The sequence below is a fragment of the Mustela putorius genome, unplaced genomic scaffold (genome assembly GCF_011764305.1).
Source record: "Mustela putorius furo isolate JIRA1106 unplaced genomic scaffold, ASM1176430v1.1 tig00003858_pilon_pilon_pilon, whole genome shotgun sequence".
Taxonomy (NCBI): domain Eukaryota; kingdom Metazoa; phylum Chordata; class Mammalia; order Carnivora; family Mustelidae; genus Mustela; species Mustela putorius.
Window position 1 is genome coordinate 41635503 of NW_025422010.1, and position 21086 is coordinate 41656588.

The 21086-nt window shown below is 49.9% G+C and overlaps 1 protein-coding gene across 5 annotated transcripts in view; it reads left to right on the top strand.

Annotated features, from left to right (window-relative positions):
• Positions 1-21086, top strand: part of CTIF (cap binding complex dependent translation initiation factor) — a 279877-nt gene that overhangs the window by 71566 nt on the left and 187225 nt on the right. For 4 of the 5 annotated variants that reach the window (XM_045065609.1, XM_045065610.1, XM_013055911.2 and 1 more), the window contains exons 2-3: positions 1191-1396; positions 15615-15686. In XM_045065609.1, the coding sequence (XP_044921544.1) occupies positions 1217-1396; positions 15615-15686 (252 nt within the window). In that variant the 5' untranslated portion in view covers positions 1191-1216. The remainder of the gene's footprint in view (positions 1-1190; positions 1397-15614; positions 15687-21086) is intronic. The other variant, XM_045065611.1, reaches the window with a different exon arrangement.

Genomic DNA, 21086 nt, shown 5'->3' on the forward strand with positions numbered 1-21086 from the left:
TTGGATACATGCAGTCCCTTGTGGTCCCAGAGCCCTGTGCGTTCCTTGTGTATCTACTGGGGGTCGTTTGGTAGAAGACCACTCTACTCATTCTGATGATGAAATCCCACGCAGGCTGGGCTTCCTCCTTGCTTGAATGCAGTCCCCCAGAGAAAGCAGTGATTTTCTGATGATGAAAGGGACACCAGATAAGCCTTGAAGCCCCTTCCCATCTGGCCTAGAGCCTGTCAGAAGGAAGGGAAGGGTCTCTGATGGGAAGGGACCTAGAGGTGAGAAGGGTTCCAGTTCTCCCCACTTCCAGGTGGGGTCCGGTGGGGGCTTTGAGGGATAGGAGTGGGCTCCTGCGATGGCTGGGTTGACCCAGTCCAGTCAGGGAAGGACGGCGGTTCTGCAGGTGGCCGTCAGCGGGTAACCCCGGAATGCCAGCCACGTTAAGCCAGGCCAGCATGAAGAGAGGGCCCGAGGGCTCATGGGAGAGCCACGTGCCTATGAGGGGTGGCCAGATGGCGCTGTTGGCTGGCCCGTGCTCTCCCAAACTCTTCATACTCTGTCATTAAAAATCAGTCATGTCCTTCCGTGACCGAGCGTAATGTGTCCTGAGGAGCTGCAGCATAACAAGGCTGCAAAGTTGTGTGTAGACCATCAAGGCCTGCAGGCCTCACCTGATTTAGGGGGCCGTGTGGTGTCCCAAGAGAAAGCATCTCTTTAGAAGGAGACCCCATAGGGGGTTTGTGTCTGGAGACCCTGGTACGTCCCAGTGCTTGGGTCCGGGCTATCAAAGCCCGTGGTCTGTTTCTTTCTGCTTTGTGGTAGACTTGGCTAACCCCAGGTGGGGAAGCGGGGCCTGGCAGGGGGGCTGGGTCTGCGTCCTGCAGAACCCCAGGTGGCAAGGCCCAGGTGTGGACTAACGCCCAACGCTGCACAAGTACTGCGTGGCCTCCTTAGGCGCGCTGCCTGCCTTGTCTGGGCCTCAGCTTCCCTCCACGTGCAGGGGGAGTTGCAGCACAGTCTTCACCCTGAAGGCAAACTGGCGCCCCACTGACTTCTGTGGGTTGCTGGGAGGCTGGGAGGCTGGGACGGAGGAGAAGACGTCCCAGGAGCGCCCCGGGGAGTGGTTCTCAACCGGGCATCACCCGCACCTCCCTCCAGCTGCGTGCGTCTCACCCCGCCCGCTCTTCTGTCTCCTGCAGCCCCCCGCAGCCCCTGAGCTGGAGGGATGGAGAACTCCTCCGCTGCGTCTGCCTCATCCGAGGCTGGGAGCAGCCGCTCCCAGGAGATCGAGGAGCTGGAGCGCTTCATTGACAGCTACGTGCTCGAGTACCAGGTGCAGGGGCTGCTGGCCGACAAGACGGAGGGGGACGGCGAGAGCGAGCAGACGCAGTCGCACATCTCCCAGGTGAGTGCCGGCGGGGCCTGGGCAGGTGCAGGTTCCAGTGCAGGGGGGTGAGGGACCCTAAATCCAGGGAGCGTCTAGCCGCCTGGCCCTTGATTCTGAGGCACGGCTGGCCCCGGGTGGCAGAGCCTGGGATCCAGGCAGGGAGTCCCTCGGCTCCACTGCGCCTCCGTCCTGCCCCACTGGGCCGCCTGGGCCCGGCCAGACTCGAAATTCATTGGACACAGATTTACTGAGAGCCTGCTACGTGCTAAGCACAGTTCCCTGTCCTCCATGAGCTTGTGTTCTATGAGACGTCTGGAGATTGTGGCTTCTCCAGCATGCACATCACAAAAGGCTGTAACTTGGGAACATTTTCTCTGATTTCAAATACAGGCAGTTGTTGGCAGCCAAAGAGCTGGTCTCAGGCACTCATCAGGGGCTCTGTGTGCCAGCCCTACGTAGGTGCCTGAGGCATTCTGAGAAGAGTGTCAGGTTGGTGTCGTCTGGCCATGGGCTAGTCTGTGGCAGCGCTGGGCTTGGGTGGAAAACAGACTTGCTGACTGTGGGCCAAGATTTGGAAACCTGAAGTTCTCAAGAGTAAAGTGTGAGCCATTAGGGGTCATGGTGATGTCACATGCATCTTTCCTTAATACTGTAAATCCCCAGGAGATATTGCTTCAAGAGTTGGTTCCAAATGTCTTTCTAGCTGTCTGTGTGACTTCGGGCAAACCTCTCAGCTTCTCTGAGTCTTGATTTTCTTAGCAGGTGAATAGGGATTATCCTGTTGCCTCAGGAATATTAGAAGGTAAAAGGGGGTCAGAGGCTCCCAAAGCTACAGAAAAGCAGGGTGTTTTCTGCACAAGGAGACACAGGATGCATTCCTCCTCCTGTTCAGGATCTGGATCTTGGGTGTTCACGTCTTGCTCTTGTTGTCCTACCTCAAGCCGGGTCTCCTCTGACCAATAGAGGGGGACCACCTGGGTACCCTGCTTTGGAGAAAAAGCCAAGTGCAACTAGTGGGCTCCCTGTCTGGGTGGGCAGAAGACCCAGACCCTCTGGCCATTCGGAAAGCCAGAGGAAACCTGGAACTCGTGACCGGGGGTTAACCTGGGACATTTGGAAGATATAATGTTCCTACACCTTACCCCACAAAGGCAGGGAAGAGAAAAACTGGCCCTGAGAGAGAAGTGATGCTTTCCACTGTGTCTTTAAAGTTCTAAATTTGCTCTACAAGCATGTATCTAACATCTCCCATGTGTCTGACACCATGCTGGGGCTGGGTATCTGGGGGCAAGCAAAAGAGGCATAAAGTTCTGCCCTCATGGGCCTTACATTCTAGGGATGGGTAACAATTGCTGTGCAGAAAAATAAATTAAGAAAACAAAATAGGGAGTGATGAGCACGGGGAGGGGTTTGTAGTTTTAAGTAGAAATATAAGGGAGGATGTCACCGAAGTAGGTGAGGGGCTAGCAAAGGCCCAGCTGGAGGAGTATCCTGGGTCAACAAGGCGACCAAGGTGCAGAGCAAAAGGGGGAGCCAGAGGGGATGAGTCATGGAGAAAAGGGGGTCACGTTGATAACAAGTGCAGGCGCCGAGCCGGGGGTCTGCCGGCACTGAGCAAGCCCGGTTGGGAGGAGGGACCCATCAGGAAGGATGTGTTCAAGGAGATGGGGGTGGTTTAGCTGTGTCGACGGCAGCTGCTGGGCCATGGAAGAGGAAGACCGAGAAGGACCTGACAAGCTATGGGGGCTCATGAGGGGATCCTGCCTAGAGAGGTGCCCATCAAGGGGCAGGGGCTAATGGTCAGGAGATGGGTTGCAGATGGGGAGGGTAATACGGATCCTCTATGTATTACAGGGGTGTCTCTGTAAAGGGGAGAGACCTGGTATTTGGGGAAGCGAGGTCAAAACGGGAGCATCTACAATATGTCGTGCATGGATGGGAGTGGTCTGGGGCAGAGAGAAGGCTCCGTGGAACTGTGGCCTTGAGTAGAGGAGAAGGCTTGACCTTGGCTCACCCACGATCACATAGGGGGGCTTTTCCAGGCTTATAGCCGTGCTTCCAGAATGACCCATTGTGCAACATAGCCGTGAGTTTCTCCAGCTGTTTTCAGCCACGATGGCGCAGGTGCAGGTGAAGAGTTACAGAACTGAATTTAACTGGGACTGAGGTTTCTCTGGGCAGTGACGCTGGAGGGAAAGAAGGGCGGGGTAGAAGGAGTCAGGACAGCACATTCCCTGACACTGAGCCAGGCGAGGACAGGAGTGAGGACCCAAGGCAGAGAGAGCTGCTGAAGGGTGGTGGGTCAGTGGACTGGGGGTCCCAGGGAGTGGGTGAGTGGCTGGAGTCCTGCAGGAGTGAACAGCAAAGGGGAGTGCCTAGGAGTGGGCATTTGGAGTCCAGGGCAGGAAGTGCAGCAGTGGGCAGTGGAAGGCTGGGCACGAGCGTGGAGGTGTTGAGCGGAGAAGAGATCAAGAGGAGGGCCGGGGAGCTGATTGGCGGGGCAGAGAAGCCACTGTCACTGATGTCGACATGTTTCAGAAAAGGTGGCCACGATCCAGAAGAACAGCCTTAAGAAGTACAGAAACTGAGGCGGGGGTGGGTGACCAGGGGTCTACAGCTGATTGCGCGGAGCGGGTGCCTTGTCTGAGGATGTGTTAGTTTCAGCCGCCTTTATCGTACACTGAGCAGTAGCATCCCCTGAAGTGGCCAGGAGAGGGGGGACGGGCTCAGACTAAACTGGACCATTTCCATGGGAAATGAACCTCTTTGGGTCGTGGAGGGCAGGAAGGGGAGGGAATTAGGTGGACGGACTCTCGCATACTCCAAGCACTGTGGGTGGGGCGCGGGGCTGGTCGGCCCATGCTGCCCGCCTCCCAGACTGTTGTGGCCTCCCGTGGCCTACAGCGGGGTCCCTTTGGAGACTCCTCCTCCTGAGGTAGGCTCCTTTCATAGGAGGAGTGTCCAAAGATGCCATGAAGCTTTACCCCAGAGGAATACCTGACCCACGGTAGAATTTCTGTTCCCACAGTAGCCACTGGGGAGAAAATTCTGGAGGCAGGGCCCTTCCTGGTATCTCTGGCCTCCCTGTGCTCTCTCGCTCTGGGCCTTGCCCTTGTGGCTGCTGCTTCTGGGAGAGGTCAGGCCTGACCATGCTTGGATGTCCACATCTGCAGGGGCTTTCAAATAGATGTTTGTTGGGAGGCTGTGTGGAAAACATGGCCACTTCCAACATCCGATGTGTTCCTTAAACTTCCTGCGATCTCTGAAATTCCCTGGAAGAATGGGAACACCTGGCAAACGCCTGGGGTCCGCCTGTGTGCCGATGGCCAAGGAGAGATGTTTTAACCCGATGCCCACCAAACCCACTACCAGACGCTCACAGACACAGCTGGGGAGCGGACTCCAGAGGAAGGGCGGCAGTGGACAGCTTTCGGAAAGGCTGGGGTTAGATGCATTTATATGGCACATTCTTTAAAAAAAAAAATAAAGTCTCTGTTGACAAAGCTTTTTTTTTTTTTTTTAATTTTATTTTATTTTTTTTATTTGACAGAGAGAGAGCTCACAAGTAGGCGGTGGGGGTGGGGGGAAGCAGGCTCCCCGCTGAGCAGAGAGCCTGATGTGGGGTTCGATCCCAGGACCCTGATCATGACCTGAGCCGAAGGCAGTGGCTTAACCCACTGAGCCACCCAGGAGCCCCATCTGTTGACAAAGCTTTAAGGAAAGTCTTTCTGCTAGAGCCTTTTTGCTTTTTCTTATTTAACCTGATGACTATTTTAAATGGAGGCGAAGAACCAAAAAAAACCAAAACAAAACAAAACAAAATCCTCAGAGAATGTCCCCATCTGCCTGTCTGCGGTGGTGTTTTGATGTCTCTGGGAGAGGAAAATTGGAAGAATCTTGGAAACGTTGAGAAAACTTGAGAGAGGGGAGAATAATGTTGCTTTTCAGTTGGTGAGATCATTTTTTTTAGGATATGAGAGATGATGGTTGGCCCTCAGAAGAAAATGCCTCATGAAGCTTGTACAGTTGTGTTCTCCCCCTCCCCTCCTTTAGCAACAAGTAGGAAGAAAGATGGATGGAAGAATGGAAAGAGATTAGATAGAGAAGATAGATAGATAGATAGAGTGAGCCAGTGAGCTTCCTTTTCTTTAGATGAGTAACCAAGAGAATGTATGTTCTACATTTCCCAATGCTTTTGGGATATCATATTTAAAATTAGGGGGCGCCTGGGTGTCTCAGTGGGTTAAGGCTCTGCCTTTGGCTCAGGTCATGATCCCAGGGTCCTGGGATTGAGCCCTGCATCGGGCTCTCTGCACAGTGGAGAGACTGCTCCCCCCCCCCCCCCCCGTCTACTTGTGATCTCTGTCAAATAAATAAATAAAATCTTAAAAAATAAATAAAATAAAATTGCATGCCCCCCCCCATAGACATATCAGGAGTGCCTGCACTCCAGTGGATTCCAAGTCCATAAGGCACGTCCTGAAAGTTGTCTTCCCTGTGTCTTTGAGAGAACGGAGGATAATAGCCCTGTTCCACAGGAGAGAAGCCTGCTGGAGGACAGAGGTGGGAACGGACCAAACCACACTGCTTCATGGTGGCTGAGCGGGGCCCCAATCCTTCCCTCCCCACTTCTGGCCACCTGCCTCGAGCTCCACTGTCAAATGCATAGAACGTAAGAACATTGTAAAGAGCAGATACATTGAAGGTGAAATGAACCAGTGAGGGTGAAAAGAACTTCCTATGGTCCTTTTTGAGGATGTCGGGCACTTAAGGCTCCTAAGCTTTGTCTAAAATGCTGAGTGTCCTTCACAAGACCAGTGTAACCATGCGGATAGGAAGAATGGGATACAAATATTCAGGTTGGCATAACTTCTCTCACTCACCGTGTTTTTCCTTCTTTTTCTCATCATGTTTTTCCTCCATTCTGCCTTCCCTGTTCGCTGTTCCCTCATCCCCCTTCTATCCCATTCCTTCGTTGCCTCCTGCCCTTTGCACCCACTCCCCTGCTGACTTTGCTTGGAGGAGGAAGCCCTCAGTGGTGGACCACCCATGAAGGGCTTAACTGAAGAAGTGAGTTGAAGGGGAACTGTGGGACACTTGAGCATGGGGGCCTCATCCTCCTTCTTAGAGAGAGGATTCATTTTTACTTACATGAGTACTCTATGCATAGTTCTTAGGATACACAAAATTCTAATATTAGCAATAAAATATCCCTTAGCTGCTACCTCTTACCACCACCTTGATTGGTGAGTGGACTTCATCCTTTTTCTTGCTTTTACCAACCTATATATAGCATAGGACTTACAGAAGCACATTATTTCAAAATCATAAGTCAGGGATGCTTGGGTGGCTCAGTCGGTTAAGCATCTGCCTTCAGCTCCGGCCATGATCTCAGGGTCCTGGGATTGGGTCCTGCATCGGGCTTCTTGCTCAGCAGGGAGCCTGCTTCTCCCTCTCCCTCAGCCTGCCGCTCCCTCTCCTTGTGTGCTCTCTCTCCCCGACAAATAAATAAATTAAAAAAACAAACCTCACTAATCATAGCCAATGAATATATTGTTCAATAACCTACATCTTTTACCTTGCTGTATTCCCCAGGGATTCTTCCAGCCTTGTACACCCACGGTGTTCTGTTTAATGGCTACATTGTAGTCTGTGCCATGGATGTTCCATAGTTACATGCACCTGCTGAGGGGGATTCAAGGAACTTCTGAGTTTTCCCCTGGAAATGTAAGACATGTCAACGAATGTTACAGAACGTGCCTCCTCCTGCACATGTAAGAGTGTTTATTTAGGTAGATGCTGAGAAATAAAATCATTTTTAATAGCTATTGTCAGATTGTTTCCTAGAATGTTCTGTTTTTCATGCCGCCACCAGTGTATTGAGACAGAGCATCTCTTGGCCTCTTAATTTGCATTTTCTTGGTGTCTAGTGAAGAAGCGCCCTTTTTAGTCTGATTACCTGTCTTTTTTTAGTGAGTTAAAATTTTATTTTACTTTTAAAACAACAATTGGAAAAACAGAGGTAATCAGGAAACGGAGGAAGAAACCCATCATGCCTTTGTGATATAACTAATGTTATATAGGGTACTGTTTTTTCTTTATGTACCTTTTACAATGTTGAACTCGCATACCTGTAATTTATAACATAGTCACTTTTTTAGCATGATCTAGACTTCGTTTGGTGGGTTGTGACACAAAGTGTTATTGTTTTAAATCTGCCTCTGTGAATCACTATTGGTTTAAGAATGAAGTATAATTAGAGCTAAGGTTTTGTTCATTCAAGCCCTGTTCTAGGCTCTGGGGATAAACTCAAGAACAGAATGAACCATAATCCCTGCCCCCAACCCCTCCAATCTCCCAGGCTTCCTTTCGAATGGAGAAAGACCAATGACAGACCAAGAAGGAAATAGGATGGTAGAAGGTGTTCTACACCTGAGTGGGCAGGAGAGGGGATAGCGCTGGGCTGTCCCAGGGAGCTTACTCAGACTTTAGAGCAAAGACTTGAAGAAAGTAAGAAAATGAGGCCATGTGGGAACCAGTGTTCCAGGCAAAGGGAATGTTGAGGGCCTAGCTCTGGTGTGGGAGCGTGTCCTGCTTCGAGGAACAGCTTGGGAGCCATTCTGGCTGGAGCAGAGTGAGCAAGGGAGCGTGTCATAGAAGAGGCAGATCTGCAGGGCCTTTCTCTCCCTGGTGTGGACTCTGGCATTTTCTCTAGTGAGATGGGATGGTGCTAAAGGGTTTTGAGCAGAGGACAGGTATGGTATGACTGCCTACATAGGGTCACTCGGGAGGCTGTGAGGAGAAGAGGCTATGGAAGGAGCTGGCAGTGGGGAGTGGTCAGGAAAGGAAGCGGGGAGACCAGGAAGCTGTTTGGCTGGTGCAGGCAAGAGGGGATGGTGGCTCGGAGCCGTGGGGTCACTGTGCAGGTGGTAAGGGGCAGTCTTGTTATACCTTAAAAGTACAGATAACGTGATCTTCTGATGAATAACCTTGAGGATTTTAGCCTGAGTAACTGGAGGAAGAGACTTTACAGAAATGAGAGATATATAGGAGACCCCAAGAATAGCTTTGGAGAGCAAAGATCAAGAGTCGAGTTTTGGAACATGTAAGGTTTAAGATAGCATTAACGTCTCGGTGGAGATGCCAGTGAAGCAGGTGGGTGTGCAGAGGTGGTGTTCAGAGGAGAGGAATGACCTGGAGACTTATATCTGTCAATAGCAGCATACGGATGGCATCTTAAGCCCAGGAATGAGCTTAGAGAAGAGGGTCTAAAATTGAGCCCTAGGAGACCGAGGATATGAGCAGTAACTAACAGAGACACTGAAATGAGTCCATGTTAACTCATTTGCTCTTCGCAACAATTCTGTGAAGATACTGTTATTGTTACTAGTTTACAGGGGAGGAAACTAAGGCACAGAGAGGTTGAATAAGCAGAGCAAGGTCACACAGCAAATGTGTGGCCAGTCTGAGGTCTGAACCAGGTGGTCTTACTCCAGTTGTCATCCAGTTAACCTCTTTCCTATTGGTAGTTCCTGTTCATTATTGTGGGGAGGGGGAACAGGAATTGAGTCTTAGGGATAAGGTGGCTTGTCCAAGTTGAGAGAGTAATAGAAGCAGGAGTGAGAACTCAAGATTCACTGCGTCGTGAGAACTTGAGCTCCTAATCACTACATTACGCTGCCTCTACAACAGGAAAGTTTTTTTTGTTGGTTTTTTTTTTTTCTTTTTAAGACATGTGCATAAAGCCTTTGTTCTTCTCTCAAATCTCAGCCCTAGGGCAGGGCCTCCTCCCTCTCACACACCAGGCTTTTCTGGAGCATCACAGGGATGCAGAGTGGGCTGCCCACCAGTCTCTGCTCCCACCTCCCCTTCTTGTTTCTCCTCTCCGTGGACAAGGAGCCCTCAAACTCTTCCCTGGGTGGTCCTACCACCCCCTTGATTAAGAAACCCTGAATAAGATGACTTTTTAAATGATTTTTCACTTTGAAATAAATACAGACATAAATAAAAATGTCAACAATAGTACCAAGAATCCCTGACTATCCTTCACCCGGAGCATCCGATTTTCTTATTTTACCACTCTGCTTTCTGCCTCTCACGTCTCTCGAGAGAAAGAGAGAGAAAGAGATTCTCTAAAGGGATTCTTTTTTTATGTATTTGAGAGTAAGGTGCAGACTCTCCTTTATTGCTAAACACTTCAATGTGTATTTTCTAAGAACAGGGACATTCTCTGACATAGTCATAGTACAGGAAGTAAACCCTGAAACAGTATTATTATTTAATGCATAGACTTTATATTTCACCAGTTTTCCCAGTAATATCCTTTATAGCAAAAAAAGAAGGAAGGAAAGGTTCCGGAAGGAGGGAAGGAAGGAAGAAAGGGAAGGATGAAACAAGGGAAAGGAAAAAAGGAAGGGAAGAAGGAAGAAATTGTAGATTCCTCAAAAATTAAACATAGAATTACCATGTGAGGCTGCAATTCTACTTCTGGATATATACCCCCAAAGAATTCAAAACAAGGACATGGACAGATATTTATACACCCATATTCATAGCAGCATTATTCACACTAGCCAAAAGGTGGAAATAACCCAAGTGCCCATCAGTAGATGACTGGATAAACCAACTGTGGTCTGTCCATACAATGAAAGAGTATTGAGGCTCAAGAAGAACAGGAGATCCTGTGACATGTGCAACATGGATGAACCTCGAGGACTTTATGCTCAGTGAAATAAGCCACACACAAAGGGACAGCTACTATGGGATTCTACTTGATGAGACACTGACAATAGCAAAGCTTGCGGAGAATGAAAGCAGAAGAATGAAATGGGTGGCAGGGGTTGGGAGAGCAGGAGTCGGGGGTGAGGGTTTGATGGGGACAGAGTTTCAGGTTGAGATGATAAAGTTAAGTCCTGGAGATGGGGCGCCTGGGTGGCTCAGTCGGTTGAGCATCTGCCCTCGGCTCAGGTCATGATCCCAGGGTCCTGGGATTGAGTCCCACATGGGGCTCCCTGCTCACCAGGGAGTCTGCTTCTCCCTCTGCACACCCCACCCCCCGGCTCCTGCTCGCTGTCTCTCAAAAAATAAATAAAATCTTAAAAAAAAAAAGGAAAGAAAAAGTCCTGGAGATAGATGGTGGTGACAGCTGCAGGATAATGTGAATGAACTTAATGCCGCTGAAATACACTCTTGAAAATGGTACATTTTATGTTCTGTATATTTTTCTATAATAAAAAAATCTCTGGTTCAGTGTCTAATCCAAGATCACACATTACATTTAGTATCCAACACTTTTATTAGCTCTTTGAATTAAAAGCTATTTATGCCTTTACTCATTCTGCCACTTTTTGGCTGTGTAACCCTGGGCAAGTTATCAGCCATGCTATGCCTCAGATCCTGTATTTGCGAAGTGGGCATACGAAAGGTGCCCAGATGGCTATGAGGAGTAAATGTTAACATATGTCATAGGTTAGATGTAAATGAAATCTAGATACATTGTGACGAACGCATTTTTGTTATACACGCGCTCGCCACACACACGTAGCCTTTCACTTGCCTTTCATTTTGCCCAGGATTCCTTTTGTCACACCAAGTATAGTCCAAAACTCATATCTTGGCATTTGATCAACTTGGAATGTGCTGGTGACAGTGTGAGGCAGACATCGAGGGTTACTTTTCCTCACTTTCCTCCAGTTGTCTCAATCCCAGTGTTTATTGATGATCTCTCCTTTCCCCTGACTAGAAACACTAGCCTCATCATAATAGAATCTAGGATCTGAATTCCCATTTGTACGTGGGTGCAGGGATACAGTTTTGCCATTTGTCTCTTTGACTCGTCCTGTACTGAGTCAACTTGCTGGTTTGGCTCAAGCCTTGTAATGTAGCTGGATATCGGGGAGTGCCGTCCCTGGGGGGCTTCATACCCCTGAAAAGTATACCCTCAGCTCCCCCCACTCTGTGCTTTTCCTCCCCCAGGGCCCCATGGGTTCCCCCTATATTTTACCAAGTCGGATCCTAAAATACTGTCCCTCCTGGGATGCAGATGACAAGAAAGCAGGTTATATTTTTTTACTATGAATTTTTTTTTAATTTATTGCTTAAGATTAGTAAGTGATCTCTACACCCAGTGTGGAGCTTGATCTTGTAACCCTGAAATGAAGAGTCACCTGCTCCCCCAGCCGAGCCAGCCAGGTGCCCCTGCTATGAGATAATTTAATTGTGCCGATAAGAGCGAAGAGTAACAGAATTAGCATCTATTTTGGGTATAGAATAAGCATCTGTACTCCCCTGTTTATGAAGTCTTCACCCTGTGCCATCTGTGTTTCAGGTTTTTAAAGTAAGAAATAAATCATAGCAGCGGGCTGGAGGCCCCACACCACTCTCACGAATTCGATGTCCTTCGTTTCCATATAGGAAAATGTCCCACTTTTCCTGCCTCCTTGTGTTCAGTGACCTTCTCAGGAGGACACCACCTCTTTCCCCAGAGGACTTGCTCCTAGCAGTAAACCGGTTTTCCTTGAAGGAGAAACTCCCTAGTATGGAATCAGGCGGTGGGGGATGGGCCAGCTGGGCCTGCTCTCCAGGCAGAATCTTCTCTCCATTCTAGAATCATCTCAGACAGAAAAGGACAAATTTGGGGAAGGTCTGCGTCTGGAGATTTTTCTAGGTGATGGTTCCGAAAGGGCAAGGGGGAGGCAGTGGGTGGGGGCTGGGGCCTAGGAGCAATCCCAGCAGAGGTGGGCAGGAGCTTTGGAGTGGGAAAGGGAGAGTTCCCAATGGGCTTTAGGGAGCGAGGAAGGAGCCCTCATCCCTGCTGGTGGTGATCCCAGCCGTCCCGGGACTGCTGCTCCTTCAGGCGCTGGAGCTGGGTGCCTTGTGAGCCCAGCCCCGTGGGCACAGCTTTGTGGGATAAGTGCAGGGATTCACGCTGAATTCCTTCCGGGGCGAGGGGCTGGGCTCAGGAAAGCTATGCCCAGCTGGACCACAGTCCCTTCCGCAACCACTTTGCCCAGGGACCTGCCTCTGTCCAGCCCTGACTGGGTCTCTGGGGTGGGTTTCTGCAGGCTTGACCACCTCTGCTTGCTGCTTGTCTACCACACTCCCAGATCCATTTCTTCATTTCCGTCTTTGCCTCCACTGCCAGTGGGAACCTGGATGCTGGACCCAAGCCTCCTGCCCCGCTTCCCACCCTGCCCCCGCCCGGGCTAGTTAGCCTTCCCTGACATGGCTCTGATGACGTCCTTCCCTAGCAAGGTCACCCCCCTTCTTCTGGCCCTGTCTACCCGAAAAGTCTCCAAATGCCTTGACCAGAGAGTCATGCTTGCTGCCATCAGCCTCTGAGCTGGCAGCTGTCCCACTGCTTATGTCCACGTCCAGGCTCCTGCTTCTCCGGGGATCCCCACTTGCCCATTTTCCTTCCCCGCACCCGCCCCCCAGCTGCCTGCCAAGGGCACGCTCTTCCTTCTCTTAGTCTCGCCATCCACGTGGCATTGCTGTTATCAGAGGGCTTGCTTCTCCTGGGAAGGGAGGTTCCTTCTCCAAAAGCGCCTGAGAAATGGCTTCTGGTGGGCGGATACTGAGTTAAGGATGGCTTTGATGAAGAAGAGACATCTCTCAGGAGCTCGGGACCCCTCTCCTATAGCCTAACCAGGGGGCTGAGTTTGCCTCTAGCGCTGAGTGAAACCTTAGCCTTTTCTCTGCTTGCTTGGCTAGAGGAGCCATTGTCCCCACCCTGCTTGCTCACCCCAGCAGTGTGCCCACCAACAAGTCACCGTTCCAGGAGATGTTACCCAGGTGCTCTGCAGCTGGGGATGACGTGTTGGGGACACGTGGGTTGGGGGAAGCCTTTCTCCACAAGGCTGTCCTAGGATGGCGTGGAGGGTGCATGATCCCAGCCTATATTTGCTGCATGCCTTGGCCATCCCAGCCAGGAAAGGAGAAGCCACTGCAAGATATAAAAACTGTCTTTATAATAGTTTAAGCACTTTATGCACATATGTACGTACGTATGTGTGTCTATATATATCATTCAAAAATATGTGTGTATACATACAGGTATGTATTACTTATTATTTTGAAATTATTTTAACTAAACTTAAAGGTGTAAACATAGTACAGCATGTTCCCACGGACCTGTCCAGCTTCCCCTAATATGAACACCTTACATCACCATCGTACCGTCATGAGAACTCAGGAATTAACATTGGAATCATGAGACTTTATCTGAATTTCACTGGTTCTCCCACGAACGTCTGATTTTCTGTTCCAGGATCCAGACTGGCATCAAGTTGCCATGTCTCCTTATTCTCCTCTAATCTGTGTACCCTTCCTGGGTCTGGTTTTCCATGACCTTGACTCGAGGACTGCTGGTTACCTGTTTCCCAGAAAGTTGTTCTATTTGGGTTGCCTGGTATTTCCTCCTGATTAGATGGAGGTTGTGCATTCTTGGCAAGAACGCTTCAGAAGGGATGGGCCGTCTTCGACACATCATACTGGGGAGTCCATGAAGCTGACAGGCTTCATTATGGCCAGTGTTAACCCCCCCTCTCGGTTAAGGTGGTGTCCGGCGGATTTCTCACTTTCCTTTGCATAATTAATAAATATATTTATTATAATTAATAATTAATGCAACTAGTATCTATCTTGGGGGAGATGCTTTGAGACTGCAAATATCCAGACAGAGGAAATTTATTCCAGGCAGTTGGTTACCCAGGTGATAGAACTGAGAAGCAAAAAAAAAAAAGAGAGAGAGAGATCAGCAATCCCACCTCCAGGCCTGAGGCACAGAAGGAGGAGAGATGGGTTGCCAAAGTCCAGGAGTCAAGATCATGACTCCTCACCTCTGGTGAGGTCTAGAGCCATGAAGGAGACACAGCCCCTGCCGGTAGGTCCCCCTGAAGCATAGAGGGAAGAGAGAAACGCCTTCTTCCTGCCTCCTGTGGCTGAGCAGAGCTGGAAGCCAGCCAGCGCAGGAGTCTGGGAATCGCAGTCTGCAGGGGTCAGCTCCTCTGCAGTGTCCAGCTGGACATGTGCTCTAAGTGGATTTCAAACACTTGGTATGGAAAGAATATAAAAGATCTCATTAATAATGTTTTATGAGCACTTGGGTGGCTCAGTTGATTAAGGGCCCAGCTCTTGATTTTGGCACAAGTCATGATGATCTCAGGGTGTTGAGATCGAGCCCCACCTGGGGCTCCACACTCAGCATGGAATTGCTTGAGATTCTCCCTCCCTCTGCCCCTCCCCCCAACACATAAGCGTGCGTGCATGTTCTCGCTCACTCTCTCTCAAATAAATAAATAAATCTTTTTAAAAAATAATGTTTTATATTAATTACCTGTTGAAGGGATCTTATTTTGGGTATATTGAGAGAAATAAAATATATTATTAAATTTAAGTTAACATTTTCCTTTGTAAAATCTGGCTGCTAAATCGTTTAAAATTACCTCTGTGGCTCCTATGCTTGTGGCTCTCATGTTATTTTGTTTGGATAGCTAAGAGTATACTGATACCTGTAACCAAGGTCATGCCCTTGACCCACAGTCAGGAGGGTGTGGCCAGCTAAGGTTTTCCAACACCCAGACTGCACTGGCCTTGAGCCATTCACGCTCACTGTTTTGACCAAGTATGTCAAATATCGGTATTGGACTCCTCTGTTCTTTGTGTATCACACAGGGTGTAGGTCAAGGTCAGTGTTCAACATTAGCCTAAGGGGCTAGCTAGCTTTTAACACAATAATAAAAATACCACCACATAGCTCCATGGCACCTTACAGAGGAAAAGCTGTGCTGTTACTACTATTTCACATCTCTACGGTGTTTTATAGGTTTACAGAAGTCCTTCATTTCAGCCTTGCAGTCAGCCAGCCTTGCTGGCTGCATTTTGTAGGTGACCGGACAAAGCCTAGGAAATCCACTGCTGGTTGTTCAAAGTAAATAACTTGTGTCCTACGTGGTTGACTCTGCAAGGCAGCAGGTCTTGATCCTTCTGGTGGGCTTAGGTTAAGGGAAGGAACTTTGCCTTCCCCAAGCATACACTAGAGGGGTCACCTCAAGGTGGAACTTGGAGATGCCAAAGTGAACCTGCTGGTAGGGAAGGATTTGTCTTTGAAAATGGCCAAATAGGATTTTATCCTGGCTCTCCTGCAGAAGGTCAGGGCTGTCTCAGGAAGGCCTCTGTAGGGTGAGGAAGAGCCTACATGTCCAGCCATCACTGACCACTCCTTTCTCTCCTGCAGTGGACAACAGACTGCAGTGAGCAGCTGGACAGCAGCTGTTCCTTCTCCCGAGGCCGAGCTCCCCCGCAGCAGGTAGGGAACCAGCTTTGTGCACCTTCTGGGGGTGGTCACATGTCTTGTCTGTTGGTGTTCCTGGGATGGCTTTGTGATGGCTCTCATGGGCTGGGCGATGTGGAGAGAGCAGGAAATAAGAGAGGGGAGTGTGTGGTCCGCACTCTGGAAGGTTCTCCCTGAACACCCAGCCCACAGTGAAGCATGCCTTCCTTAAAACACATAGATTCTTGAGGTTTTTGGCTTGGTTTTTTTTGTTTTTTGGTTTTTGGGTTTTTTTGGTCATTTGACAATTTTTGCGTCAATACCTGCAAACAGCTGCACATCCGTTGAGGGGGGAGTGGATAAATGAGGTGTTGAATTGTATACAGTCGTAGCCTGAATGAACTTGGAGGTTCACATATCAGCATTGGTGATAGATCTCGCAAATAGTGGGATTCCTAAGGTTCGGGTGCTGGTGGGGCATTTGAGATCACTTCTGGTCCAGGTGAACAGAGGACCTAGAAGGGCAGAATGTGGGGATGAGCTGTCAGTGCCCCCTGCCCCCAGCCATCCAGCTTCCTGTTCCCTGCTGGAGCCCACTGCTTCTCTCCCTGCTGCTTCCCTGTGAGATCCCAAGGGGGCACCCACACAGGTATGGGGTTTGTGGCCGGTAGGAAAGAGACAGCTGCTCTGGTAACACTCAGGCATCCTATATCCCCTGGTTGTCCATCTGTTTTTGTTGATACCTTATTCCTGGAAGACCATGGGATTGGAGGCGGAAAGGAAGCACAAGCCCAGGTTCGTTCTGTACCTGTCCAGAGAGACATGGGCTCCTGCACTCACTTGTTCAAAATTTCAGGGTGGCTGAGTTCACACATTGCCCTGAGCCTGCTTGCTTGTGTCTGACTTCAGTTCCATGGCACCAATTAAATAAACTCCTCTCTCTTCTGTCCTAAGCGAAGATGGTCAGTGGCCTCAGTTCTAGATCTTTCTTAGACTGCAGGGCTTTGTCCACCGTGGTGTGGGGGGATGGCTGCCCTCTCACACTACAGGTTGTTTGTGTGTGTTGCGTTGTTTCTTGGGCAGGAGGCCGGACAAGAACCCTGGGTTGGGGTGGTGGGGAGGGGAGGAGGCAAGAGACCCAGGTTCTCCTATTTGCTCTGCCACAAACTGGGTAGAAATTCTTCTCATCCTCAGCTTCCTCCTATAAAAATCAGGGAACTCAGTGACCTCTGGGGGCCTGTCTAGCTTCTCCATGCCACTTTGTAACTGAAGTCCATGGAGATGTCATGACCTCACCCAGCTGGGACGTGAACCCGGGTCTCTCACCTGCCCCTCCCCCCATTTGGCCATTTACTTTGCTTTACTGTAATAGGTATCCTTCCATGGAGGGCTGTTGTCCCTGCCACTAGACTGCCAGTACTTGGTCAGGAACCCTCTGTTATCCTCCCTGAATCCCTCTAGCCATGGCCTGAGGCCTGGCACATCAGAGCACTGCCTGCCCATTACCCTGGGATTTCCTACCTGAAGACTGCCTTAACTCTTCAGGGGCAAAGGTATCTTGGGTCTGGGGACTCAAGAACCAGAGGGTTCCAGGGAAGGGTTAAATTCTTGGATAGGGGACATAAATGGCTGATAAATGAGAGACCAAAATACTAGCTCTCTGTTATTTGGTTAGTAGGTATCTGGCTCTGAAATCTTCCAGAATCTTCCTTTTTTTCCCCCTCTCCCCTTAATCACCTTCTCTGGGCCCCCTCTTCCCACCCATTCTCCCCAGTCTCATTCACCTGTCACTCCAAACAGGATTCCAGGGGGCAGAGAACGACTTGTGCTCCCACTTCCCCTTCACCTGCCTCCCTCACCCCATGGCATCCTTCCATGGCCAGGTCCACGCCCCTGGAGGTTGGTGGGTGGGGAGTCGGCCAGACCCTAGGCTGATGGAGCAGGACTGGGGGACCTGTGGGGTGCTCACCCATGAGCACCCCAATCCCACCTCCAGAAAGCAGTTGTACAGTTGGCTTGGGTATGTGGAGTTAGACAAAATGAATGCAAGTGACTTTAAAGAAGAAATCATAAAAGGCTCATATTTGATCCTTTCCTGGTAGGTAGAACTGAGACATAGGCTCATTATGAAGAAGAGCCCCAGAAGGGTGGAGATGGGGTCTGGTTAAAATAAACTTGCCTTGGGGCACCCAGGTGGCTCAGTTGGTTGAGCGTCCAACTCTTGATTTTGGATCAGGTCGTGATCTCAGGTCATGGAATCAAACCCTGTATCAGGCTCTGCACTGAGCACGGAACCTGCTTGGGATCACTCCCTCTCCCTCTGCCCCTTCCTCCTTACTTGCTCTCTCTCTCTCTAAAAAAAAAAAAAAAAAAAAAAAAAAAAAAAAAAAAAAAAGACTGAATACACATGTAAACCTGACTCTCTTCCCTGATAAGCCCAGAGGACGAAGCCTTTTTGGAGGGGGCTCCTGGGGCACAAATTCATGCTGAATCAAATTCTTCCACGTACATTTGACTGTCCCCTCAGCCAGCCGGTCAACTTGAGATGAGCACTAGGGCTGCTTCTCTATCCCTGACCACTCCTGCCCTAGGGCTTTGCACACAGTAGTCACTCAGTTAAGACTCCCGAGACGGCACTGAGTTAGCCCAGGCCCAGTCCATACAGTTGGTCCCTGGTGGGCCCTGTTCCTCTGGCTACCAACTTTGCTGAGCTTTTTGAGGTCATTGGGGTGGCGGAACAGCTCTGCCACCCTCACATTCACCCACAGGGGAGAATTTCAGAGGGAACTAAAGGTAGATTGAAACTGGGGTGGTTGGCTGAGCTGCATTCCCCCTTAGCCACTTGGGCTCAGGAGAGTGGGAGCCACTGGAGGATGCTGAGGTTCTATACTCTGCCCGGGGAGCTCTGTGTGGCAGGTCACCGACCCTGCCCTGAAGGAATAACCCAGATACAGGCTCCATTTGGGGGGTAGTCATATACTGGATTATTTATTTTGTTATCTCAACTAATGTGAGGAGAAGGGGAAGGGGAAAACCCTTGCCTTCTCTGAGCCCTACAAAGTGGGGATAACCTAGGGCAGGCTGAGTCCCATGAGACGGGAAGAAGGGGCGCAGAGGACATTGGGCTCTCTAACCGTCCACAACTGGGATTCGGCCATATTAGGGATTATTTGGCGTCCTGGTGGCGTCCTGGTGGCCTCTTTCCAAGAGAGCTCATCTATCACCTTGTCCCTTAGGAAGCTGTAGTCGTTTCTAGCTTTTCACGGTAGTGGGGAAATCATTGTGGAGATGATTTAGAGGAGAGTAGCTGATAGGAGAGAGTGCAACCTGGTGCATTTAGAAAACGTCTCTGGGTGCCAGCATGGGATTTAGTATTCAGGGAAGAAAGCCAAAGGTATATGAAAGGTTGTATGAGGTCAGCAGCTAGCCGCTCTTCTCTGTCTGCACGGAAGTGCCAAGGGAGGAAAATTAATGTGCACAACAGCAGCAACAGAGCGTCTGATTAGTCCTTGAGAAGGACTTCCTGTCTGAAGTCCTTGTTGGCTCGCAGTGCTGGCTGTTGAGCAAGGCAATGAAATCGTCACCAGAACCCTAATGGGCACACCTCCTTATGGGGCAGTTTCCTGCGGAGCCCAGGAAAGGTGGGGTTGTGTTAGAAATGATGTCTTTGAGTCCTGACCGATGGTCTGGGATCCCACATTCCCTGAAATGATGAGAGGAGGGCACTCCCCTGTACCATCCTGATGTCTGCTAGCAAACGAAGCCTCAGGAAGGAGTGAGAAGATTCTTGTGTCAAGGGTCCAGAGAATCAGATGTTGACCCAGGTGTGGCACATGTTTCAGCGCCTTTACTGCAAAATGATAGACTCCTCTGAACCTCTTTGGAAATCTCTTTCATTGTTTTCTGGGTCTCTAGAAAAGACCAGTGGGATCCAGATAGCCGCTAAAAGTAGCAGCAAGTCTGGATTTTCCTGATTTCTCCACTGTTCCCTTACCCTCCCTGACACCTTTGCTAACCGGCAGCTAGGTTCATTCTAGGTGCCGACATTGACTCTGACCCAAGGGACGGCCGGTGGTAGGCAGAAGTGAGCCTCAAAGACATGCTCACCTCTGACCCAGGAAAAGGTAAAAGGGTAAAAGGGTAAATAGAAAGGGTTAAAGGAGTTTTCTGCCAGTCATCTTGTTGCCCTCTAGTAATCGTAGTATTTGGTTATGAGCCGGTTTATCTCATTAGTACAAATAATATCTTAGTAGAAGTACCTGAATTTTTACTCAGCCTCTGTGGATACTCAAGAAATACCACGTTCATGGCACTTCTCTCTATTTAGTCAGTATTTATGGAGTATCTGCTATGAGCTTGCCAGACACAGAGGAACTGGCCTTTGGCCTCATTACCTGTCTGTGGAGTAGAGGCTACTTAACATGGAAGAGGCTAAAGGCACCCAGTTAAGTCCCAAAGACACCTCCTGACCACAGACACTGTGGTCATTCCGGAGAGTGTCCCTGCTGATCTCTGTGGGTAGAGAGATGCCTTGCAGGACATGGGGCCTTATCTGTGCCCTCAGGAGTGGTTAGGATGCTTGACCAGATGGAAGGGAAGAGAGAAGAAATGGTAGTCACAAGGCTTGAAGTTGGGTGCTCTATGGGGGTGTGAAGGCATCAGGAGGGTGTACACCAGAGTGGGCAGTGCGTGTTGGGTGTGACAGGAGTGCTGGGAGTGAGGGCAGTAGACACGGAGGTGTCTGTGTGCTCAGCTGAGATGCTGGAACCGCTGTGAAGCCCCACCCCTGCACCTTGTAGATCTTCTCTTGCCTCTGCTGTCCCCCCCAGATAAAGTCCATCCCCTTGTATCAGTCAGGATAGCCCAGGTCATGCTGCAGCAACAAACAGCCTTGAATCTCAGTAACTTTATTGTTTTTTTAAGATTTTATTTATTTATTTGACAGAGAGAGAAAGGGAGAGGGAGAGAGAGGGAACATAAGCAGAGGGAGGGGAAAAGGGAGAAGCAGGCTTCCCACCGAGCAGAGAGCCCGAAGCGGGGCTCGATCCCAGGACCCTGGGATCATGACCTGAGCCGAAGGCAGACGCTTACCCACTGAGCCACCCAGGTGCCCTGAAACTTGGTAACTTTAAACAGCCCATCCAGGACCTAGCTTGATGGGGCAGTTGTCATTCTCACCAGTCCCTAGGATAGAGGGAAAAGGACCACTGGAGGATCTTGCATTGGCAAGTCAGTGCTACAACCCAGATATAATACACAGCACTTCCTCTCTTAGCCTGTGGCCCAGAACTGCCCACATGAGCCCACCCAACCATAAGGGGTAAGCACCCTACAAAGTATAATCCTACTATGTGCCTGGCATTCTGGAAGCCAGAACTGTCTGGTGACTGGCTAGAATGACCATCACATGCGCCACCTCTGGTAGCCGCTCACCAG